Source organism: Myotis nattereri (assembly GCF_964212035.1).
Source record: "Myotis nattereri genome assembly, chromosome: 3".
In the NCBI taxonomy this organism is placed as follows: domain Eukaryota; kingdom Metazoa; phylum Chordata; class Mammalia; order Chiroptera; family Vespertilionidae; genus Myotis; species Myotis nattereri.
The window spans coordinates 185,099,254-185,124,550 of NC_138077.1; the positions used below are offsets into that span (position 1 = coordinate 185,099,254).

The 25,297-nt window shown below is 50.0% G+C and overlaps 1 protein-coding gene and 1 pseudogene across 2 annotated transcripts; one reads left to right on the forward strand and one right to left on the reverse strand.

The window, feature by feature from the left end:
* Positions 1–2,182: 2,182 nt before the first annotated feature.
* On the reverse strand, positions 2,183–25,242 carry LOC308515219 (fatty-acid amide hydrolase 1-like). The gene is made up of 10 exons (XM_081085786.1): positions 24,999–25,242; positions 14,534–14,647; positions 10,301–10,435; positions 9,933–10,066; positions 9,646–9,852; positions 9,356–9,396; positions 9,005–9,092; positions 8,331–8,370; positions 7,730–7,838; positions 2,183–2,589 (listed from the first exon to the last, which is right to left on the reverse strand). Exons 1-10 carry the CDS (start codon positions 25,191–25,193, stop codon positions 2,477–2,479), a joined length of 1,176 nt encoding a protein of 391 aa, XP_080941912.1. The 5' UTR covers positions 25,194–25,242; the 3' UTR covers positions 2,183–2,476.
* LOC308516933 (zinc finger and BTB domain-containing protein 10-like) lies at positions 10,677–12,253 on the forward strand (annotated as a pseudogene). The gene has a single exon. The product of its transcript is annotated as a zinc finger and BTB domain-containing protein 10-like (transcript).
* Positions 25,243–25,297: the final 55 nt, after the last annotated feature.

Below are 25,297 nucleotides of genomic sequence, written 5' to 3' on the forward strand. Positions count from 1 at the left end.
GCTGTGATGCATGGACCTGGTTGAGATGAACAGGAAACCAAAAGGTGCCCATGTGGCTGGAGCACAGTGAATGGGAGGAGACACCCAAGGTGGGGCTGGAGAGGTGGGCAAGGGCCACTTCACACAGGGCCTCATGGGAAACAAGGACGCTGGATGTTATTCTGGATGGGATGGACCATTGGCAGGTCTTGAGAGAAGTGACTCAATCTGATATACACTTTTAAGGGAGCACTCTGGCTACTATCTGGAAAGTAGGTTGGGGGATAGGTGTTGATGAACGCAGGGAGCCAAGTTAGGCTATTGCAGCATCCAGGAGGTAGGTTGCTTGGATTAGAGCGAAGCAGTGGAGATGATACTTGCGCAGTGACCACCTCCTCCACCTTTTGGTAGCATGTGGTGCCTTATCTTCCCTTTTCCCCACCGCTGATCACTCAGGGAACAGATGTGTTTGTGTCAACGTCCACCACCCCCACAAGCCCAGAGGCCCAAGGATGGAAACCAGGCTTGGTTGAGTTCCAGGACCATTCAGCACAGGGTGGGTATGCCCATGCTGGGGCTTTAGGGTGAAGGAATGAAGGAATGCAGCCTTGTGTCTGAAGGCACAAAAATATTAATAACCAAAAAGAGAAATTGGTCAAGAGGAAACTGGGCAGATGGCAGGTAGCTTTATGGAATAGTATGAGGTGAGATGACACAGCTGTTACAAGGAACCAGGGCAAAGTACAGCAACTACTAGGTCATCCTGGTACAGGCATCCATGTGGGTTGGGCTCTCTAGTCAGCTCCAAGGTGTGGGGCCCCACCGAGGCAGAGACACCTTTGGCAGAGAATGCAGTTACCACTGGTTGTACAACCTTGAGGGGAAGCACCTTTAGAGAAACAGAATGGAGAGGCAAGCCTTCCTTGGCAAGGCAGCTGGTCCGGAAAAGAATTTGAAGTAGGCCAGGTGAGGCCTATGGCCTACCTTACCAGAGGCTCAGGCTCAGAAACACCTTCTACAGCAAGCAGGGAGTTAGCACGAGGGCTGGGGGGTGGGGGCAAGAAGGAGTGAGGGGGGTTTTGCTAGTAGGGCCAAGAAGTCTGTCACAAGCCAGCCAACCTTCCACCTGTCAAGCAACGCAGTGCAGCGAGAGGTGACCTGGCAGACTGAGCTGATAGCTCACTTGCATCTCAACTGTCAATTCCCAAACCACCTCTCTCTGCCGCTGGACCCCCACCCTAGCTCAGGCCTCAGGCCTCCTTCCCGATTAGGAAAATGGAGCAACCTCTTTATCCCTCTGCAGCCTCTATCCATCCAGTCTACTCTCTTCCCTGCAAGAGCTTCCCATTGCCCTTGAGATAGGATTCCAGTTCCTGAACTGGCCCCTCAAATCCACTTGGATCTGACACCACCTACATTTTTGCTCCTTCTCCTGCACCCATTCAACATGCCTCCATCTGCCAAACTCATCCTGGTCTTTGGGCGTACTATTGTTCCTTCTCCCTGGGATGTCCTCGTCCCCGATCTCAGCCTCTGGGAATCATCTAGACTCAACAGAGGCCCTCCTCCTTCAGGAAGCCTTGGCCGGCCCGTGAGCACTCTCTACCACATCGCCGGCCTGGTGCTCACCTCCCCAGGCCTGTGGACTCACTACCAGAGGGTCAGCACTCCAATGGTGCCAGCTCAGGGTCAGCACTCCAGACTCCCTGCTGCCCTGTGCCCAGCCCGGTGTTGGCCACTGAGGACAAAGATATACAATAGAGTCCCTGCCATCAAGGAGAGCCAGCGTGCTGAGAGGCAGCTCCCCACACACAGATGCCCCGCATACGGGGCAGACTTTGGGAAACTGGCCACCTACTCCAAGGCTCAGAGGCAGGAGGGAAGGCCTTCTGGAGAAAAGGGGTCTGAGCTGGGCCTCAGAGTATCCAAAGGTAGAGGAGCAGAAAGAGCTTCCTCAGCAGAAGGAAGGAGCAAAGGAAGGAAGAAGAGAAAGGGCAATGTCTAGCAAAGCAGGACTTCATCGAAGGCAGGGCGCGGGGGAGAGTGAAGTGCTGGGTGTGCAACACCCACTCGGAGCAGCCTGTGCCCATCCTGTATGATGGGAACCAGGGGAGGTTTGGGAGCAGGAAACTGACATGGCTGGAATCGGTCTCTGAAAGGTCAAGGCTCCAACCCCCAGTGCCCTACAGTGACGGCCAGAAAGTACACAGACTAGAAACCATTTTTTACTGTTAGTGGGGCCTTGCCTATGGCATACCCACTGGCTGCCACATGGGGAGGGGGTTAGGGCAGAGACTGGGGACCAGACTGAGGGGCAAGGTCCAGACTCAGGGGGACTTGGCTTCTTGGAAGGGGACGGGGGGGAGGCAGCCTCTGCCCCAAGTGAACGTTTCCTTGCAGGATGGCAGCTGTGCCCTGACCAGGCTGGACGCAGATCCAGTGGGTCCTCTGGAGCCGGCTGGGTGGCCGGGCAGGCAGCAGTCAGAATGGCTGCTTTTCAGGGGTCATCAGTCGTTCCACCTCCCGCATAAACCGCAGACACAACTCTTCCTGCCAGGGCAGAGCCACACACTGCACGGCCACAGGCAGCCCCATGCTCTTCTTCATGGCCTGCAGGGGACACAGGGATAAGAATGGGAGGCGGCAAGGCAGGACCCCACCCCAGGTCCAGGAAGCACCCCAGATGGAGAGAAGGGGCAGCACAGCAAGCCCAGCCGCATCCTTCAGGGTCTTGTGTTAAGAAAGACAGACAGGAGAGAAACCAAGATGGCGGCATAGGTTAACGCAAGAGATTGCTGCCTCGAACAACCACTTCAGAGATATAACTAAAGGACAGAACGGACATCATCCAGAACCACAGGAAGGCTGGCTGAGTGGAAATTCTACAACTAGGAGGAAAGCCAATATCATACCCAGACTCAGAGGAAGCGCAGTGCTGAAGTGAAATACTCAGGTGCGGAGTGCGCGCACAGAGCGGGCTGGCGGCGGAGGGCGCAGTTGTTGTTTTCAATCGGGAGGGAGTTTCAGACTCTGAGCTCCAGATCCGGGCAAGTCTCTGGGGACCCAGACTCAAACGGGAGAAGCGGGACTGTCTGGCTTCGGTCGGAACTTGAAGGCAGCTTTCTCTCCGAGGTTTGCAGCAGTTGCTGGGACTCTGAGAGGCAGAGCCTCTAGGGACGGAACTGAGAGCAGCCATAACTGCTTGCTCCGCCCGCCCTGTTGATCCCCTGCGACCCACCCCACCCAAGCCCTGCGCAGAGCCATTTGCCGGATAGCCTCAGGCAAAGGCTAGATTAGCACCACCCTAGAGATCCAGCACAGAAGCTCTCCCACTGCAGACACAGCTGACTCCCATAGCCAGTTAGCCTGGAGGTCAAATCACCCCTGGTATTACCGACAACAATCAAGGCTTAACTACAAGACTGCGCACAAAGACCACTAGGGGGTGCACCAAGAAAAGATATAAAAATGCGGAGACAAAGAAACAGGACGCAAATGTCAGAAATGGAAGATATAGAGCTCAAAACTACACTTTTAAGGTCTCTCAAGAACTGTCTAGAACAGCCGTGGGCAAACCATGGTCCGCGGGCCGGATCCGGTCCGTTTGAAATGAATAAAACTAAAAAAAAAAAAGACCGTACCCTTTTATGTAATGATGTTTACTTTGAATTTATATTAGTTCACACAAACACTCCATCCATGCTTTTGTTCTGGCCCTCCGGTCCAGTTTAAGAACCCATTGTGGCCCTCGAGTCAAAAAGTTTGCCCACACCTGGTCTAGAAGCTGCCGATAAACTTAGTAAGGCCCTCGAAAAGACTGGTGAGACTGCCGATAAATGTAGTGAGATCCTCAAGAAATCTAATGAGACCCTCAATGTTGTGATAAAGAACCAACTAGAAATTAAGCATACACTGACTGAAATAAAGAATATTATACAGACTCCCAACAGCAGACCAGAGGAGCGCAAGAATCAAGTCAAAGATTCGAAACGCGAAGAAGCAAAAAACACCCAACTGGAAAAGCAAAATGAAAAAAGAATCCGAAAATACGAAGATAGTGTAAGGAGCCTCTGGGACAGCTTCAAGCGTACCAACATCAGAATTATAGGGGTGCCAGAAGATGAGAGAGACCAAGATATTGAAAACCTATTTGAAGAAATAATGACAGAAAACTTCCCCCACCTGGTGAAAGAAATAGACTTACAGGTCCAGGAAGCACAGAGGACCCCAAACAAAAGGAATCCAAAGAGGACCACACCAAGACACATCATAATTAAAATGCCAAGAGCAAAAGACAAAGAGAGAATCTTAAAAGCAGCAAGAGAAAGACAGTCAGTTACCTACAAGGGAATACCCATACGACTATCAGCTGATTTCTCAACGAAACTTTGCAGGCCAGAAGGGAATGGCAAGAAATATTCAAAGTGATGAATACCAAGAACCTACAACCAAGATTACTTTATCCAGCAAAGCTATCATTCAGAACTGAAGGTCAGATAAAGAGCTTCCCAGATAAGGAAAAGCTAAAGGAGTTCATCACCACCAAACCAGTATTATATGAAATGCTGAAAGGTATCCTTTAAGAAGAAGAAGAAGAAGAAAAAGGTAAAGATACAAATTATGAACAACAAATATGCATCTATCAACAAGTGAATCTAAGAATCAAGTGAATAGAGAAACTAAGATGGCGGCATAGATAAACACCGGGAAATAGTCGCCTCCCACAACAATTGAGAAATATCCCAAAGGATGGAGCAAACATCGTCCAGAACAACAGGAAGGCTGGCTGAGTGTAATTTCTACAACTAGAAGAAAAGAAAAGCACGCTGAGAGCCAGAGGAGCTGCGGAGGCTGAGTGCAGAGGTACGGCGGCGGCTCGCGCGCGCGGAAAGGGGGTGGCACCTGAGGACGCGGCTGTCTTTTTGAATCACAAGTTCCCGACTGCTCTGAACTCCGGTTCTGGGAAGTCTCTGGGGACCCAGGACTCATACGGGGAGAGGCTGCTCTGTCAGGCGGCAGCGGGCGAACTTGAGGGCGGATTTCCCTCAGAGGTGCTTGCAGCCGTTACTGGGACACTGAGACTCGCGACTCCGGGCGCGGAGAATCAGCCATAGCTTCTTTCTCCGCCCTTTTGACTCCCTGAGACCCCGCCCCACCCAGGCTGCGGCAGAGGCTTTTGCATGTTAATGTACCTAACTACAGCCCAGCCAAGCAGACCCAGAACTTCCAAGAGAAGGCCCAAGGCCCCGCAGCGGCTTGCATTGCTTCACAGCTGAGCCTCTTCGTGGTGGCTCCGGCTGTGTGGCCTCAGGCAGGGGCTGAATTAGCACCTCCTTAGATCCAGGAGCCACTGTACCCAGTGGTCAGAGGGGGACCATTCTCCCACTTCAGACACAGCTGCTTCCCACAGCCAATTGGCCTGGAGGTCAATTCCTCCCAGTGATCCTACAACAACCAAGGCACCAAGAGTGCACCAAGAGTGTCCACCCCAGGTAACTGGGGAGGCTGAGCCACTGGGCCCTACAGGACACCTGGCGCGCAGGGCCACTCTATCAACACAGGGAAGCAGCCAAAATGCGGAGACAAAGAAACAGGTCACAATTGGCAGAAACGGAGGAGGGCAGACGACTGGATATAGAGTTCAAGGCCACGTTTATAAGGTTTGTCAAGAATTTTATGGAAACCGCCGATAAATTTAATGAATCCCTCAAGGAGTATAGTGAGACCATGGAGGACATGAAAAAGGACCAACTAGAAATTAAGCATACACTGACTGAAATAAAGAATAATTTACAGAGATCCAACAGCAGACAAGAGGATCCCAAGAATCAAGTCAAAGATTTGAAATACAAAGAAACAAAAAATACCCAACCGAAAAAGAAAAAAGAAAAGAGATTCAAAAAATATGAAGAGAGTGTAAGGAACCTCTGGGACAACTTCAAGCGTACCAACATCAGAATTATAGGGGTACCAGAAGGAGAGAGAGGGCAAGATATTGAAAACCTTTTTGAAGAAATAATGACAGAAAACTTCCCCTACCTGGTGAAAGAAATGGACTTACAGGTCCAGGAAGCGCAGAGAACCCCAAACAAAAGGAATCCAAAGAGGACCACACCAAGACACATCATAATTAAAATGCCAAGAGCAAAAGATAAAGAGAGAATCTTAAAAGCAGCAAGAGAAAGACAGTCAGTTACCTACAAGGGAGTACCCATCCGACTGTCAGCTGATTTCTCAACAGAAACCATGCAGGCCAGAAGAGAGTGGCAAGAAATATTCAAAGAGAAGAATAGCAAGAACCTGCAACCAAGATTACTTTATCCAGCAAAGCTATCATTCAGAATGGAAGGTCAGATAAAGAGCTTCACGGATAAGAAAAAGCTAAAGGAGTTCATCACCACCAAACCAGCATTATATGAAATGCTGAAAGGTATTCTTTAAGAAGAGGAAGAAGAAAAAGGAACTCTTACCATTTGCCACAGCATCGATGGAGAGCGGATAAATACCACAAGATCTCACTTATTTGTGGAATATAATGAACAACATAAACTGATGAACAAGGACTGATCCAGAGACGGAGAGGCATTGATTGGACTGTCGGGCCTTGGAGGGAAGGTAGGGGAGGGTGGGGGCAAGGGGGAAGGATCAACCAAAGGACTTATATGCAAGCATATAGGCCTAACCAATGGACACGGACAACGGGGGGCGGGGGCGGGGGGGGGGGTGAGGGGATGAGCGGGGGGGGGGGGGTAGAGGGTACACATATGTAATATCTTAATCAATAAAAAAATATTTAAAAAAAAAGAATCAAGTGAATAAATAATCTGGTGATCATAATAGAATCAGGGACATAGAAAGGGAATGGACTGACTATTCTTGGGGGGGAAAGGGGTGTGGGAGATGCGGAAAGAGACTGGACAAAAATCGAGCACCTATGGAAGAGGACAGTGGGTGGGGAGTGAGGGCGGAGGGTGGGGCAGGAACTGGGAGGAGGGGAGTTATGGGGGGAAAAAAGTGGAACAAATGTAATAATCTGAACAATAAAGATTTAATTTAAAAAAAAAAGAAAAAAAAAAAAGAAAGACAGACAGGGCCGGCTGGTGTGGCTCATGGTTGAGCGTCAACCTATGAACCAGAAAGTCATGGTCAGGGCACATGCTCAGGTTGCAAGGTTGATCCTGATGGGGGCGTGCAGGAGGCAGTCGATTGATGATGTTTCTCTCTTATTGATGTTTCTATCTCTCTATCCTTCTCCCTTCCTCTATTTCTAAAAATCAATAAAAACATATTTAAAAAGAAAAGAAAAGTAAGACAGGCAAGACCTACATGTGTTTATCTATTTCCTCCACTGCAGCTAGAGTTAGGGAATGGGTGAGTCCAGGAGAAGGGAGACCTGGAGTTGGCCAGGCCAGTCCCCATGACCTCACCTTCCACAGCACCTTGTCCCACGTATCTCCAAAGTAGCCTCTGCAGTGCTCCATCTGGGCCTCATCCTCAAGTGTCACCATGGTGACTGGCACCACCCCCACTGGGAAGTCCCACTTGAATAGTGAGGAGGACAGGGAGCTCATTCCCTCCCAGGATATCCCATCTTTGCAGCCAGCCAGACTATGAGTCACCTAAGAGCCAGATCCTCCCCAGGGCTCCTCTTCTTCTACTTCCCAGCAGCCTGGCCAGGCACAGGGCTGAACTCATAGAAGAGAAGGGATGGGCGGGGCTGTCAGGGGCATGGTGGGGAAGCAGGCCTCACCTGTGGCCTTGCCTGGGGCATTCAAGTCCATAGCAGGGCCCAGCATGGGCGTGAGCAGCACATCCAAGTCCAGTGCTCTCCACTGGGTAATCACAGAGCTGCGGTACACCTGGGGAGGGTCCAGCACAGCGGGTGAAGCACTCAGGCCCAGCCCAACCCATAAGCTCTTCGATGCAGGCACTGTGTGGCTGGGGGCTGGGGTGGCTGGGGGCTGGGGAGCCACAGTGGGAGGGAGGTCCTCAGGGCACACAGGCAGGGCTGCTTTCAGGGGAAGTGATTTCCCCGCCTCCTACAGGAACTGTAGACACCATTCTTCTGGACAGGGCAGGGCCACATAGTGCCTGGTGACAGGCAGCACCGTACGGAAGAAGAAGCGTCCGGAGTAAGAGCCCAGGGCTGACCCAGACCCCAAGGATGTGCATTTGGGCAAGTGAGGGTCAGAGAGCTGGACCCGAGCAGGCCTGTCCAGGGAGGGGGAGGGGGAATAACAGGCTGCTCCAGAAGACAAATAAAACCAGTGCCCAAGAGAGCCCACTGGCTCCCATTCCCCTCCCAAGCCCTCCCATTCCCCACCCTAGTCTAGTTCGGGGCTGTGCCTCACCTCGATCTCGTGCTGCAGTTCCCAGAGCTTCCCAGTGGACCTGGCGGAGGGAGTGAAGTCACCAGCCACGATGGTCACAGCCATGGGGATCAGGGGGTGAGCAACATCAGACCCCTACTCTTAACACCTCCCAGATCTCATTCCTGCAGACCCTTCTCAGCATTATGGGGGCTCTGAGAGGGAAGCAGTGCAGGGCAGAAGTTCAAATCCCTACTGTCCTGTTGAGAAGATCAGGCCCCACGGGGGACTTGGGCTGAGTGACTTAGTGACTCCACTGCAGAGCCAGGACCAGACCAGGCCTGATTCCTAGCTACCCTTAGGAGGGGGCAGAGCTTTCCAAGGTCCTAAGTGCCCCGTGGTGAGAAAAGGAGCAAGTCCACAGGATGCCAGGGCCTGAAATGGGGCAGCCACTGCCCTGATTTTCCCGCTCCAGCCACTAAGGGGCAGGCAAGACCCAGTGCAGCTCAGTTCAGTTCAGACCTCTCTGGAGGAGCATCCTCACAGGGTCCCCAGCATCCCCCTGTCCCCTGCCGCACAGCAACTCCTTCCTGGTCCTTCCCACCCATGCCCCAGCCAGGGCAATCTTCTCCCCACCACTCCCATCCTGTGATCTCCCTCCAGCCCCTGCTTTCCAGCCAGACCTGGGCCCCGCTAAGACAACTTGCAGGTCCCACCTGAAGGCCACAGAGGGACTGTGGAATAGACTCCAAGCAGGCACAGCGCCAGACTCTCCACATCCCGGGCCATGGGGCCAACTGAGAGCTGTACTGTCAGGTGGGGAGGGGAGGGAAGAGAGATCACTCGGGTCTGGGGTTGGGTCCAAGTAAGGGGCTGGGCCATGGCCCAGGAGTGTGGACAGAGATAAGGAGGTAGGAGCTCAGACCTAGAGTGGTCTGGGGACCAAACTCTGTCCTCAGAAGAGGCAGGGGCAGGGGTGGATCAGGCAAACCCCCACACCCCCCCCCCCCCCGCCACCACCACCGCCACCACCGCCTCCAGGGCACTAAGGGAACCACAAACCTCACCTGCCAGCTGTCCATAGACATGGCCCTCCAGACCAATCTTGCTGGATAAGAAACACAAGATAATTGGGAACAAGAAAGAGCCAACCTCTGTCCCACTCCTCACCCACACCGTAGCTCGGAACTCTTAGCACGTGGCAGCTAGGAACCAGGGCCAGTGGAGCTGTGGCACTCCCTCCCAGAAAAACCCCAGGCAGGGAACCCCTGCCAAGAACCCAGAGAGGCGGGAAGCTAGGCCAAGGACACACCACGAGGGACCCAGAAGCTCCCTCCACCCACCTCCTGCACCATACCTGAGGCGGTTCCCTGTAGGCTTGAGGCTGCAGATGCCACAGAAGGAGGAGGGAAAGCGGATGCTGCCCCCGATGTCAGTGCCTAAGCCCAGCAGGGATCCTCCAGCTCCAATGAGGGCTCCTTCTCCCCCTGAGGAGCCACCTGGGCTCTTGGAGGGATCCCATGGGTTCGCGGTCTTGCCGAAGAGGGGGTTATTGCAGTCATAGCTGGAGAAAACAGGGATGGATCGGCCATGTCACCCTGGCACAGGTGACCCTGCCTCCACCCCACACTCATGAGACCCAACCTGAACATGGACTGGGGCACGTTGGTATGCACGAAGGGCACGGCACCCTGCAGCTTTAGCACCTGCACCACCACGCTGTCGTACTCTGCTGGCACCCCCTCATTCATGCTCAAGCCCAAGGTCGAGTCCTGGCCCTAGAAGGAAGGATGGACACCGAGAGTGACATGGCTGATGAGTCAGGGCCCTTCCAGCAGCAGAGGGTCCACTCCCACCACCCTGTCACAGGCCAAGACAAAGCACACCGTGGTGCCCGCTCAAGGCCTCTGAACCTGACATTTCCTCTGAGGGCCCAGGGTAACTAAGCCAGGACACACAACCAGCTGGCAGGGATGGGGGGAGTTGAGGCCTGACGCCAAGGCAGGGCATACCTTGTAGCTGAAGCACTCCTTGAGGCTCACGGGGACACCGTAGAGCAGGCCCTGTTTTGGGGCCTGGGACAGCTGAGTCTCACAGTCTGCCAGGTAGTTGGTCACACAGATGGTCTCTTTGTTCACTTCCCAGGCCTTGGGGAGGCAGAAATGGACACAGGGCAGAGTGAGGCTGGCCTTTAAAAAAAATGTGGTAAAATATACACAACATAAAACTGGCCTTTTGGACAGAACCTGGCTGGAGATCCTAGCTAGAACCTGGCTGGAGAACCAACTATGCTGATCAACTGAACGCTGCCTCCGTGTCCTTCATTCTTCACTGTCTCTGTCCACACCTTTGGGAACCCCTGGACCTGCTGGGGTTGGACCCCAATAAATGGCGCACCTCCTGCTCGCGCGGCCCAAGTCCCTGCTGCAGAAGCTCCAGAGCTCCTTCGAGGCGGCCTGCCTGCAGGACTTCCCCTGGCTGCGCTACTGCCCGGACACCGGCCTCATGTCCTGTGGCTGGTGCCAGAAGACCCCCGCGGACGGCAGCGGCGGGGACCCCCCCCCCTGGGGGGGCCAGGACGTCCTGTCTCGAGGGACCTACACCTACAAGAAAACCCTGCTCCTGCGGCACCACGTCTCCACAGAGCACAACCTCCACCAAGCCAACGCCCAGGAATCAGAAATACCTTCAGAAGAGGGATACTGTGACTTTAATAGTAGGCCAAATGAAAACTCTTATTGCTATCAACTTCTTCGACAATTGTCAGTATTGTGGTGAGCGGAAAAATCTTTAAAGCTCATAAGAACATCCTGGTTGCAGGCAGCTGTTTCTTTAAGACTTTATATTGCTTTTCCAACAAAGAAAGCCCTAACCAAAACAATACTACCCACTTAGATATTGCTGCAGTTCAAGGTTTCGCCATCATCTTGGACTTCCTGTACTCTGGTAACCTGGTGCTCCCAAGCCAAAATGCCGTTGAAGTGATGACCGTGGCCAGCTATCTGCAAATGAGTGAAGTTGTTCAGACTTGCTGAAATTTCATTAAAGAGGCCTTAAACATAAGCATTAAATCTGAAGCTCCGGAGTCTGTGGTTGTGGACTATAACAACAGAAAACCAGTCAGTAGAGATGGTCTGTCTTCATCATGGGATCAAAAAATTGCCAGTTTTTGGGCAACACGGAATCTTACCAATTTGGCAAGTAATGCAAAAACTGAAAATGATGGTTGCAATGTCAACGAGGGCCAAATAGAGAACTACCAAATGAATGACAGTGGTTGGGTCCAAGATGGTTCACCTGAATTGGCTGAAAGTGAAGCCCCAAGTCAAACAAAAGTGTTTATTTGGAATAATATGGGCTCCCAAGGAATTCAAGAAACTGGCAACAAAACAAGGAGGAAAAACCAAACTTCAAAGAGATTTATTTATAATACACCACCTAATAATGAAACAAGTTTAGAAGATTGCTCTGTGATGCAGCCACCTGTTGCCTATCCAGAAGAAGATATGTCATTCATTAAGGAAGAACCAGATCTGGATGGTGCTCTGCTCCCGGGGCCGGACTGTGACAGGAATGTGAACACAAACGTGCTGGCAGAAGCCAGCTTGGGGCAGGATGCAGGCGATGCTGGTACTTCACATGATTTCAAATATGGCCTGATGCCTGGCCCATCAAGTGATTTCAAGTATGGCTTGCTACCAGGGGCTGCAAACGATTTCAAGTATGGATTGTTGCCTGAATCTTGGCCAAAACAAGAAACTTGGGAAAATGGTGAATCATCTCTAAACATGAACAAGTTAAAATGCCCTCATTGTACCTATGTAGCCAAATGCAGACGAAAACTAAAAAGGCATTTGCTCATTCATACAGGAATCAGACCCTTTAGCTGTAAGATTTGTGGAAAACTGTTTACTCGCAGAGAGCATGTAAAAAGACATTCCCTGATGCATAAAAAGGATATTTAATACAAAAAAAAAAACCAAAAAACTGGCCTTTTGAATTACACTCAGGGGAAGGGGAGCCAGGAGCGCAGAGGATAACTTAGGGCCCAGCATCCACGTCACTGGGGACATCTGGCCCCAGCCTCACCCTGGCTTCTCTGGCCTTCAGCCCCCCAGAGACGGAGAAAGAGAGTCGTCCCAGGGGCAAGGCACAAGCAGAGCACTCGAAAGAGCAAGATACTGGCGTCAGAAGCCCCCCAGAGGGAATGAGATGACCCTTGGCCACTCTCCTCCTCCTTCAAGCCACACTCTGCCCAGTGAGGCAGTCAGGGCAGATCCCCATCTCAGACCACACTGGGAGTCAGCACAGTGCAGGGCTAGACCCAGGCTCTCGCCTCGCAGAGCCCAGCACACGCTCCTCGGCCCCAGGCCTGGCCCACATCCCCCCCAGCTAAGCTTCCCCTCTCCCAGGAGCTCTTGAGTCTGATAACCAAGTCACATGGAGGAGTCACTGACTCATAGTGAAGGGGGTGGGCACTTGACTGGAGTAAGGACACCCTCACTGTGGCTGGCAGCCACGAGGCCTTGCTGACACACACTCAACAGGGCCCGACAGGAGGGAAAGGTCAGGGAAGAGTGAGGTGCAGTTTAAGTAAATACTCTTGTTCCTGTGAAACACCTGAGAAAATGGGTGTCGGTCCTGTTACCACACTCAGGCTCATGAAATCTGTCTCCGGGCTACCCAAGGCATGAAGGTAGGATGCCAATCTGTAACCAGAATGCTTTCCTTTCTTTTTTTAAAAAAAAATATATTTTTACAGAGAGGAAGGAAGAGACATAGAGAGTTAGGAACATTGATGAGAGAGAAACATCCATCAGCTGCCTCCTACACACCCCCTACTGGGGATGTGCCTGCAACCAAGGTACATGCCCTTGACCAGAATCCAACCTGGGATCCTTCAGTCCCCAGGCCGACGCTCTATCCACTGAGCCAAACCAGTTAGGGTTCCTATGATCTCATTCAAGAAATCATGCTAAAGCCACACTCATAAAGCACAAACATATTTCAAACACATTTCTTGAGCACTTACTATATAAAAGACATGGCGTCCAGCACTAAGGTGCAAAGACAAATAAGAAGTTCTGTCCCAAGAAAGCTCACATTTGCCATGGGAAAGAGAAAGACAAAGTAGGCCCTGTAATGCGATGAGAAATGTGCTATTAGAAAGTGAACACAGTCCTAGCCAGTTTGGTTCACTGGATAGAGCATCGGCTTGCAGACCAAAGGGTCCCAGGTTCGATTCCAGTCAAGGGCACGTACCTTGACTGCAGGCTCCTCCCCCAACCCAGGCCCTGGTCAGGGCTCCTGAAGGAAGCAACCACTCGAGATGTTTCTGTCACATTGATAATTCTCTCTGTCTTTCTCTCTCTCTCCAGCTCTCCCTAAAAATCAATGGAAAAATATCCTTGGGTGAGGATTAACAAAACAAACCAAAGAGAGTGAACACTAAAGAGGAAACCTAACTTGGGCTGGGAGGGGAGGAGGGTCAGGGAAGGCTTTGGAAAAGGGGAGTCCTCTAGGCCTGAAGGCTCAGCTAGGGGAACTTGTTGTGCTGAGCAGGGCAAAGAAGAGGGAGAAGAGCCGTCCGGCAAAAGGAACTCCACACAAGCCAGCACAGAGCATGCCAGGCCCTGGAACTGCCAGCAGTTGAGCTACACTGATGCCCCAAGCTCCAGAAGGCTTTGGCCAGAGAGGATGCTGGAGACAAAGGCGGAACAGAATCAGAGTCTGAAGAACTGGAGGCCTTAAAGGGATCTGTCCAGGAGGCTGGTGCTTGAGCGTGGAGGGAGACAGTGCTGGAGGACCAGGGCTGCTGAAGAGGGGTGGGGACAAGGGGTGGACTAGAGAGAGCCATAGAAAAGGAACAGACTAGACTTGGTGACCAATGGGATGGGGGCCGGAGGGAGAGGGAAGTCTGGGCTGAAAGCCAGGTTTCTAGCAAAGACAACATGATCAGTGTCCCCTCCTCCTCATACACAGAATCAGCCTCTTCAGCCTCTCTCTCTCTCTCTCTCTCTCTCTCTCTCTCTCTCTCTCTCTCTCACACACACACACACACACACACACACACACACACACACACACACCCCTCTGGCTCCTTTCCTCCCTGGCAGCCCCTAGCACTGTGGTCCCACAATGGCCCTCAGCAAGATAAACTCCAGGCCAGGTTTCCCCCACAGCCTGTACTGAGAGAGCAAATAGGAAGGAGCAGGCAAGATCACTGGCTGGCCAGCCACCCTTACCTTTTCCACATAGGTGAACAGTGCAGCCTGCGGGGACAGCTCCCCATTGTGTAACTTCTGTACCAGTTGAGGCAGAGTCAGGGCCAGCAGTGCCTTTGAGTCCAGGTCGGGGTTCTGGGGAGACACCTCAGATCAGTCCTGCTCCCTGCAGGCCCTACATGCGTGCAGCAGACACCTTGTCCCATGTCCTCAAAACCCCACATCTACTAAGCAGATGCTCACCGTCACATGCCAATCCACGCCAGACATGCCCATCCACAAATCTGACACCGTGACCCAGCCATTGCCACCTGGGACAGTGCAGATATTATCTCTTCAAGAAGCTTCCTGGACAGACACCCAGGGAGAAGCCATGCCCAGGCTGATTTTTTTTAATAAATTAGAACTTATAAAAATTAAAAACCTAGGCTCTGTGAAAGATGAAATGACAAAATGTACACTGGAGGGAAATACTGGAAACCACATTTACATCCAAGTGGTAGAATGTGAACGCACACACACCAAAAAAACTCAAAATGAAAACAATCCAGTTACAAAGTAGGCAAAAGACATGGACAGGCACTTCATGGAAGAGGATATACAGATGGCAAAATCAAAACCATAGTGAGGCTCATATATCAGAACATCTCACACTAAGTATAAGAACAGTCCCAACTGCTGATGGGGATGTGAAAAAAACAGTCATGTGGGCATCGTGCATCGATGGTGGTGATAAAAATGGCATGTCCACTCTAGAAAACAGTAATTTCAAAACGCAAGCAAACAAACTACTATAACAAGAACATGCGATTATTACACATCCCAGCAACTCAACCCAGGGCATCTACTCCCCCACCGACCCCCCCGAAATGAAAACGTGTGTCTTCCAGACTTGACTCAGCAGGCCTGGGATAGTCAGAACCTGCACATTACAGAGAAAGGTCTGACGGGCCTGGCTCCAGGAGGAAACCTCTGAGCCCTTGGAATGTCCTGGCCCAGGAGGATTATTAAACCACCCTCAATGGCTGCCTACTGTGTGCCAGGTGCTGTGCTGGTGTGCTCTATGTTTTTATTACCGTTCCCCTTGCACAGTAGAGAAACTGAGGCTCAGAGAGGGGAAGTGCCTTGCTTAGGACCATACGGGCAAACTCCAGTTCTCTGCCCACTCAGCACAGGCTGCCCATTGGCTGTCCACCTGCACCTGGCCACCCAACCAGCAGGGGAGGGTGAAAACAAGAAGAGCCCATGCTGCGTGCTTAGGCTGCAGCTGAGAGCCACGTACAGAAGAGGATTTCTTCATTCATTCCACAGAGATGGTGCCTACTCTGTACCAGGTGCCACACTAAGCAGGGTGATACCAGTGAACAAAGAAGGCATGTGCATGCTTTGGGGGGTTTATACCAGGTGTGCTGGGGTCCTGCCCCAGCAGGTCCAGGGGTCCCCAAAGGTGTGGATGGAGTCGGCAAAGAAGGAATGACACGGAGACAGCGTTCAGTTGGTCAGCAGCCTTGCCAGGATCTCTAGCCACAATCTCCAGCCAAGTTCTGTCTAGGATCTCCAGCCAAGTTCTGTCTAGGATCTCCAGCCAAGTTCTGTTCAGGATCTCCTGCGAAGTTCTGGTTAGGATCTCCAGCCAGGTTCTGTGTCCATGTTCTCTTGCTAGTTTCTCCAGCCAGGTTCTCCAGGTTCTCCAGCCAGGTTCAGTCACCAGGTTCTAGTCAGGTTCTCTTGCCATGTTCTATCCAGGTTCTGTAGCCAGGTTCTGTCTCTAGGTTCTTCAGCCAGGTTCTCTCGCTAGGTTCTGTCCCTAGGTTCTGTGGCCAGTTTCTGTCCAGGATCTTTTGCCATGTTCTCTCCAGCAAAGTTCTTCTGTCTCTAGGTTCTGTGTAGGTTCTGTGTCTAGGTTCTGTGTCTAGGTTCTGTGTCTAGGTTCTGTGTCTAGGTTCTGTCTTCTAAGTTCTGTCTCCTGTTGTCTTGTTACATCCGTATTTATACCAGTTGATTCCAATCCTATCAATCTCTATTCCAAAGGTTAGGGCGTTTCTTATCTCCATTCCAGGGAGTAAAGATTATGTAGCTTAAGCATGATTGTTCATAGTTAAAGTGATTAATTACCCGTCTGGCACTTAGTTAAGGGGTTTTATTCCCTCCCTAACTTCAAGGGAAAATCCCTACCTGGGGAAACAACCTTTCTCAGAGAGGTGACCTTGGTTAAAACACATAGTGCCAAGAAAGTGAGCAAACATATTAAGAACAGTATGCCATATATGCCAGGTCCCTTGAAACAGCAAGGATGGACCGGCTCCCGGCATAGGTGCAGGTTCCGAGTGAGCAGATAGTAAGTTAACAAATAAGACATTTCAGATAGTGAGATATAATTTAAAGAAAATAAAACTGGGTGAGGGAAACGGGCAGCATACAGGTAGAGGGTGGTCAGGGAAGAGCTCTCTGAAGGAGACATTTGATCAAACGCCTCACTGCCTGGCCTCAAAGGCTCCGAGAGTCCCTGGGATCAGCCCCTGCCGGCAAACACAGTCACTTCCTCCTCCAGGGCACTGGACTAATTCGTGAACAGGGGCTAGAGGAGATCAGAGCCACAGCCACCAATTCTCACCTCTATGGTCTCCTGCTCTTGTCAAAGTCTTCAGGGGCCTCCCTGTTGCCAAATCCCACAGGAACTTCTCCTTTCTATTCTGCTCCATGTCTCCCTGACCACACACCAGCTTTCTTCAATTCCCTCCTGGCCTGGAGATACCACCCTCTCTGATTCTCCTCCTGCCCTTTGGCTACTTCGGTCATCCACTTGGTCCGTCAACTAACATTTTCTGAGCTACCTCTATGTGTCAAGAACTTTGTTAGAGGCTATGAATTTAGAAGTAACTAAGATAGGCAAGTCCCCGCTTTCAGAGCGCTTACATTCAAGAAAATAAACAAATAAACAAGTAATAAGTAGACCACAGTGTAACAAAGCAAATAAACAGAGTGTGGTGATGAAACAGCAGAGAACTGACCCAGATGGCCTGGGCAGGCCTCTCCAGGGGGTGACATTTCAGCTGTGATTTGATGGATGAGAAGGTGCCAGACAGAGACTCCTTGAGTTTCCCTTGAGGCACCTCTTCTTCCCTCTCTGATGCTGGGAGAAGTCATTCACTCTGGTGGCTCTCTCAGCTCTCCACCTCCCCCAATGACCTCCCGTTCCTCCACCCAGCCTGACTCAACTGAGCTCAACCCAGTCACAGGGCTATTCCCAATGGTGCCCACCCCTCCGTGTCCTTCCCCCTGAGCTTGCTCCCCTACTTTCCACCAGCTCCCTCTCATCCTCCTCCGTGTATACCCTCACTCAGGGAAGGGTGCTGCATCCATCCAGGTGCTCAAGTGAGAAAACAGGAGTCAGCCTGGACTCCTCCCTCACCCTCCCACCTGCATCCAATCACTCACCAAGCCCCATAAGCAGCTCTGGAAAATGCCACCTCTCCATCTCCTCTACCAAGATCCTCACTGGTGCTCATCCCTTCTCTCCCAGGTCACCCAGAGACCACCTAGCTGGCCGCCCTGCCAAAGTCTTATCACTCCCACCCACTCTTCCTTTTTGCCTGCCCAGATTGTGCAAAGCTCAACCAGGGCTTGCCTTTCCCCTTAAAACCTCCTTACACCACAAGCATGTTCCGGGAGGTGCTTCCAGGCACGATCTTGTCAGACTCCTCTGCACCCCTCAATGCGACACCACCACTCATACCCTCCACATGCACCCATCATACAGCACCCTTCCCTTAATTTGTTAAACAGATACAATACTTATTTGGGATTGTTTTTTTTAAAAAAAATGGATCCATGATTTCTCTATACACACTAAATAATCCCTGGATTTTTTTTCACATGCAATACAATTCATTTACTTTTACAACTTATAATTCATTCTAAAGGCTTAACTTATTTGTTGGTATAACAGCTCTATTAGTTCAAATCAAGACATCACATGTTCTAGCTAGCCCATCATGATGATGCAACAATTAGCTCTTCCCTGGATATTTTTTTTAAGGCATACAAAATAAGCCCAGTTGGCATGGCTCGATGGTTGAGCATTGACCTATGAACCAGAAGGTCATGGTTCGATTCCCAGTCAGGACACATGCCCAGGTTGTGGGTTTGATCCCCGTGTGGGGCATGCAGGAGGCAGCCGATAAATGATTCTCTCTCATCACTGATGTTTCTCTGTCTCTCTCTCTCCCTTCCTCTCTGAAATAAATAAAAAATATATATATTTTATATATTTTATATATATTTTATATATATTTTATATATAAAATATTTTTTTATTTATTTCAATATATATTGAAATATATATATTTCAATTAAAATATATATATTTTATATATTATAAAATATATATATTTTATAAAGGTATAAAAATGAAAAGTGAACATTCCCTCATCTCTGGGACCATCCTGCCCAGTCCCTCTTCTGAAAACAAAACCATAGTTAACAGTTTCTGATTAACCTTATAGGGGAAAAAAAGTTTATGAAAAACCCACAATGTATGTAATTGTTGACATATATTCTATTTTGCACAGAGGGATCATACTATATACACAGTACTACACCTTACCTTTCTCACTTCACAATAAAAATAGCAAGGCTGTTTTTCCCCCCAATTATATAAATATGTGATCATTGTTTTTATTTTATTAATCCTACCCAAGGATATTTTTTTTCCATTGGTTTTTTAAATATATTTTTATTGATTTCAGAGAGCGAGAGGGAGACATAGAAACATGAATGATGGAGCGAATCACTGATTGGCTGCCTCCTGCACACCCCCTGCAACCCGGGCATGTGCCCTTGACTGGAATCAAACTGGGACCCTTCAGGCTGATGCTCTATCCACGGAGCCAAACCAGCTAGGCTAGGGCTTTCATTGATTTCTTAGAGAGAGTGGAAAGGAGGGATAGGGAGAAAGAGAGAGAAACATCGATGTGAGAGAGACAGATGTATCAGTTGCTTCCCGCATACTCCTTGACCAGAACCTGCAACCCAAGTACGTGCCCTTGATCAGGAATTGAAACCATGACCCTCCGGTGCACAAGCCAACGCTCTAATCCAGTGGTTCTCAACCTTCCTAATGCCGCGACCCTTTAATACAGTTCCTCATGTTGTGATGACCCACAATTTCATTGTTACAAATTGAACATAATTAAAGCATAGTGATTAATCACAAAAACAATATGTAATTATATATGTTTTTCCGATGGTCTTAGGGGACCCCTGTGAAAGGGTCATTCAACCCTTGGTTGTAGGTTCTTGCTGTTCATCACTTTGAATATTTCTTGCCACTCCCTTCTGGCCTGCATAGTTTCCAATGAGAAATCAGCTGACAATCTTATGGGTACTCCCTTGTAGGTAACTAACTGTTTTTCTCTTGCTGCTTTTAAGATTCTCTTTGTCCTTTGCTCTTGGCATTTTAATTATGATGTGTCTTGGTGTGGTCCTCTTTTGGGGGGTTCTCTGTGCTCCTGGACTTGTCAGTCTATTTCTTTCACCAGGTAGGGGAAGTTTCCTGTCATTATTTCTTCAAATAGGTTTTCAATATCTTGCTCTCTCTCTTCTTCTGGCACCCCCATAACTCGGATGTTGGTACGCTTGAAGTTGTCCCAGAGGCTCCCTACACTATCTTCATATTTTTGGATTCTTTTTTCTTTTTGCTTTTCCAGTTGGGTGTTTTTTGCTTCTTTGTATTTCAAATCTTTGACTTGATTCTTGTGATCCTCTAGTCTGCTGTTGGATTTCGGTATAATATTCTTTATTTCAGTCAGTGTATACTTAATTTCTAGTTGGTCCTTTTTCATATCCTCGAGGGTCTCACTAGATTTATTGAGGGTCTCACTAAATTTATCGGCGGTTTCTAGGAAATTCTTGAAAAACCTTATAACCGTGGTTTTGAACTCTATATCCAGTAGTTTGCTTTCCTCCACTTCTGCCATTTGTGACCTGTTTCTTTTTCTCCCAAGTGATTTTTTAAAAAGTCAGTTGCCTATACTTTGTATATAAGGATTTCTGGTACCAAGAATTAACCAATCAGACACAACCTTATTATGCAATGTGACCAATAAGATGCAACTCTATTATTCGACTTATATATTTATGGTTCAAGACAGGACATTCACACTGGACAGCTATTGTTGTGTTGGCTGTTGTCATTTTGTTGTTGTTAACCCTCACCTGATGATATTTTTTTCATTGATTATTTAGAGAGAGTGGAAAGGAGCAGGAGAGACACAGAGAGGGAAACATCTATGTAAGAGAGACACATTGATTGGTTGCCTCCCTGTCGAGGCTTGGGGCCTGGGAGCAAGTCTGCAACCAGAATCAGACCCGGGACCCTTCAGTCTGCAGACCGACACCCTATCCATTGACCCAAACTGGCCAGGGCTGTTGTCATTTTTTAAATTTGACAACCTAAGGGAAAAGCAGTCAGTGCTGCTGACTGAACCGTCAGGTATTGCATGCTTTAAAAATTCAGGGGCATAGAAATGGAGTGGACTGACAATTCTCGGGGGGAAAGGGTGTGGGAGGTGTGGGAAGACTGGACAAAAATCGTACACCTATGGATGAGGACAGTGGGAGGGAGGTAAGGGCAGAGGGTGGGGTGGGAACCAGGTGGAGGGGAGTTATGGGGGGGAAGAAGAGGAACAACTATAATAAACTGAAGAATAAAGATTTAATTTTTTAAAAAAAACCCTTAAGCCCCACATTTAGGGCACAGAACCTGAGAACCTATCTTTCCCTCTGCAGAGCCTCAATATATCTGCCTTTGGTTTTATCAGTGTCCCTGGTCTCAATTCTTTTATATCAAGAAACAAGAACCCAAATTTGTCAGTAACAAATTCATCTACTGACTTATTTTGTGTTAAAATCAGGTTCAAGGTGGACTTTGAAAAAGGCCAGGAGATAGAACTACAGGTCAGATCCACTTGAAGAAAGTAAGACCAATGGGATTTTGACAAAAGGGGTTGTAATAAATGTGGGGGAAAGGCATTCGAGATAAAATTACAAATGCCAAGACACAGGCATGAGCAGTTGAACTTTCTGTGATATTTTTCCCAGCAATAATATTCTATTTATAGTGCTCCCCCTTATAGACTGAAAACAATGGAATCAACTAGGTATTCCATCAACAAAAAAGAATTTATTCAGGAAAAAGAAAGGGTTGCATGCCGGGGTTCTTGTCCCAGCATCAAGAAGGATTCAGGAATCTGGAGAAGGCGCTGTGCGTAGATGATATAGGAATCCAGAGACTAATAAAGAATCTGGAGATGAGATATAATTTTGAAAGGCATTGGGGGTCAGAGGACCTTCAGCTAAAGGAACTGAAGATTCCCTCCTTGTCCTGGACCCTTGCTTTTATTAACACAATGTGTCCTAAGGCAAGGTGGAGATAATACACTTCAAAGGGTAAGGTTTCAAAGGGTACAGAAGCATTGTCAGTTTGGGGAATTGCCTATGATGCTGTTCAGGTGTTTGGCCAGTAGGAGGCAATAACATGTATATTAAGATGACCTTTAACTGCCTGGGAGCCACAATCAGTTTCCTATTCAGGTTTGGGGAAATGCCTTTAGCCATTCCCAACAGGTCACTACATGTGTGACTCAACCCTGATGAGTCCCCAAGTTTTTTATGAAACTCTTGAAAGTATGACGTGCTGGAATTGGTTCCGGGCAGTTGCACCCGGCTGGGTGTGGCTCAATGGTTGAGCACTGACCTATGAACCAGAAGATTACAGTTTGATTCCTGGTCAGGGCACATGCCCAGGTTGTGGGTTCCATCCCCTATGGGAGGGCATGCAGGAGGCAACCGGTCGATGGTTCTCTCTCATCATTGATGTTTCTATCTCTCTCTCCCTCTGCCATCCTCTCTGAAATCAGTAAATATATATTCTTTTAAAAAAAAGAAAGATTGCATTCTAGGGTGAATCAAAATGGCAAACCACATGCACATGCTGAACCAAACCATTATGGAGGAGACATTATAAAGAGGCAGTGGAAGTTAAGGGTAAAGGGAGTTGCTGCAATGAGAGAACTCTGTTATAAACATAAGGTTCTTCCATGTAAGGCTATCCAATAACCAAGTGCCAGAACTCCTCCCATAAGCCCCAGCTCCTCCCACAGACCCTCCCAGTTGTGTCCTGGTTAAAGTCTCTGTCATAATTTTAATGTTCTCTTCCCTCTAGAATGGATATCAAAACTCATTTAGGAGGCAAATGGACAAATAGTTGTTACAGGTCATTAAGCCTCACTTTGTCAACAGAGAATTACCATAAACATGCCTTACTCCAGAGTTGTTCTAGATCTAGAGAGATAACTATCTTGTAATGACTCAGGAAATGTTTATGATTCTCCCCTGCTCCAGCACTGCCTTGGAATACACGCAGGATCTGGGCTCCCAACAAGCTTTGGAGTCCATCAGGGGGGAGCTGTACTTCAAGCTGCTGGACTCTCCTAGGGCCTGCTTACCTCAGTGCCCCTTGCCAGTCAGGGCTGGGCAGAGAAAGCCTCAGAAGGAAGGCTGCTGAGACAGCCTCAAACCCCACCTCCCTGTCATACAGTGACTCCAGAGCCAAGCATAGGGTGTGTTAAGGTCCGGGAGGCTCAGGCGGGACTGACTGCAGCCCACCTCCTACCTGCCCCAAAGGCCTACAAAGCTATTGTCATCAAGATCTCAACCCTTGGCTCATAGCTCAAAACAGTAAGACTCCTGAGGTAGCTCTTCCTTTCTTCTCCAGTCTTTGCAAAGCCAAAAGGTAATTTCCTGGCTTCCCCTGCTGGAAGAGCCAAGCTGTGCGGTTCTGAGGTCAAGCTCTCTGGCTCGAAGGAGGGTGTGTAAACAGCTCTTTGTATGTCAAGGCCAAAACTTCTGCCCTAGAAAATCCATTTCTTAGAATTAATGAGAGGTGGCCTCTCCAGAGGGAAACTACTAATGCTCAGAGTTGAAGTGAGGGAAGACCCACCTTTCAACCACCCCACACTCCTGCCAGCTGGTGGGTTCTTTGGGACTGGGAGAGGAGCTCTGTGGGCAGACACTGTGGGCAGATTCCTGCAGCTGTCCCATGCAGCATTTGGAGCTGGCAGAACTTAGAGGGCTGCACAGAAGGACTTGGTGGATCCCTGAGTGGGGCACCTAGGAGCTCGGGCAGAGAAGGACGAGAGAGTGAAGGACCTGTGCTCAAGTAGGGGGAGTGACCAGTTTGGATTGAACACCCTGGTCTCCCAATCTGAGCGTGGGGAATTCTAAAATTGATGGTAGATTTTTCAGCCAGCTTGATGAATGAAGGCTGGAACCAAACATATTTTGATTTCAATAAATAAACAAATATGACATATGCTGGCCCAGGAATGGTATGGAGTGAATTCATCATCTAGCCAAAACCTCACCACAACGAAGGCCATACCCTGGGCCTATCCGGTCTCCTTTCCTAATATCTCTCCACTGCTCCTCTCCACTGCAATGAGCCTGGAGAGCCCCACTGGACATCTAGGTTCTGGTCCCAGCTCGACTCCAACTCAGAAATCACTTGCTGCATCTGAGAATCTGTTACATGCAATTTTCTGTGACTCCTTCCCAGTCTCCCACCTCGGCACACCCTCCTGCCTCCTGTTGTCCCATCACCTGGGCCGCCTTCCTACCTGTCAGATGGGAATCCTATCAAAACACATACCCTCACAAACACTCCTGGCAAGTCTTTTCTCCCTCAGCACATACAATTGCCACCGTTTAGCATTTTAATTTCTGTCTCATATACTCGGAGAGAAAGCCCTCTCTTCTAAGCCCCTGCTCCACCCCCAAACACACACTGATCTGATCTAGAGGGAGCTGTTGACAGATCACCCAGCGAAGGGCTGGAACTCAACCTGCTCACGGAAGGGGCTTGTCAGGAGCCGGCCACCACAACCTGAGTGTAGGAGCTGGGGAGACTTCCATTCCAGCTGGGCTCGGTCAATAACCCCGGGTGCATTTGGGCCAGCCCTTCTCTGGCTCCTAACGCACAAATCAATGAGTGTGAACTGTAAGCTCTCCGCTTTCACTTGGCCATCCCGGGCGATTCCAAAGTCCTAACCCTGGCCATCCTATTGGTTCCCATGCCAGCGTTTTGGCATTCTAATCGGCAAGTGATCTTGAGATTCTTTTGCAAGGAGCAAAGCTCCTCTTTCAACCTAGCGCCCTGATGGCCTTCCAAAACTACCCTCCCTGTCTCTTTCCTCTCCCTTCCTCCCCTTGGCCCTACCTGGCTCAGGAAGAGCACGGAATGCATTTCAGCAAGAAGGGGTTCTGAAAGTTACAAACCTGCGCTGCCCACACACCTGCGCTGCCCACACACCTGCGCTGTCTCCCTCCCCTCTCCCCGCCGCCCCGCCTCCTCGCGCGTCCGGGCAGCTGACAGTGCTGCGGGGGTACTCCCACCCGGCGACCCCTGGACCCCGACCCCGAGCGTCACCTGGAGCCGGAAGCGCTGCGCCGCCTTGTCCATGCTTTCTAGGGCCGCTTTCTGTCTCTGTCGCGCCCGGGCCGCCGCGCCCCGCGCCCTCCCGCGACCGGACCAGCGTAGGGCCACCGCCGCCGCCACGAAGCAGCAGGCCAGGGCAGCCCCGGAGGCGCCCGAGAGCGCGGCCCACAGTTCCTCCAGCACCATGATCCCCCGCCGCCCCGAGCTGCCTAGACCACTAGCGACACAAGAATCGGCACTCGCCGGTTTCGCCGCAAAACCCGGCCTGGATCCGCCGGGGATCCGCGCTC

Coding starts and splice junctions, on each gene's coding strand:
- LOC308515219 (XM_081085786.1), bottom strand. CDS start 25,193: ATGGTGCTGGAGGAACTGTGGGCCGCGCTCTCGGGCGCCTCCGGGGCT. Junction 9,397..9,645: donor CCTACAGGGAACCGCCTCAG/GTATGGTGCAGG, acceptor TTTCTTATCCAG/CAAGATTGGTCTGGAGGGCC. Junction 9,093..9,355: donor TGTCTATGGACAGCTGGCAG/GTGAGGTTTGTG, acceptor CTGACAGTACAG/CTCTCAGTTGGCCCCATGGC.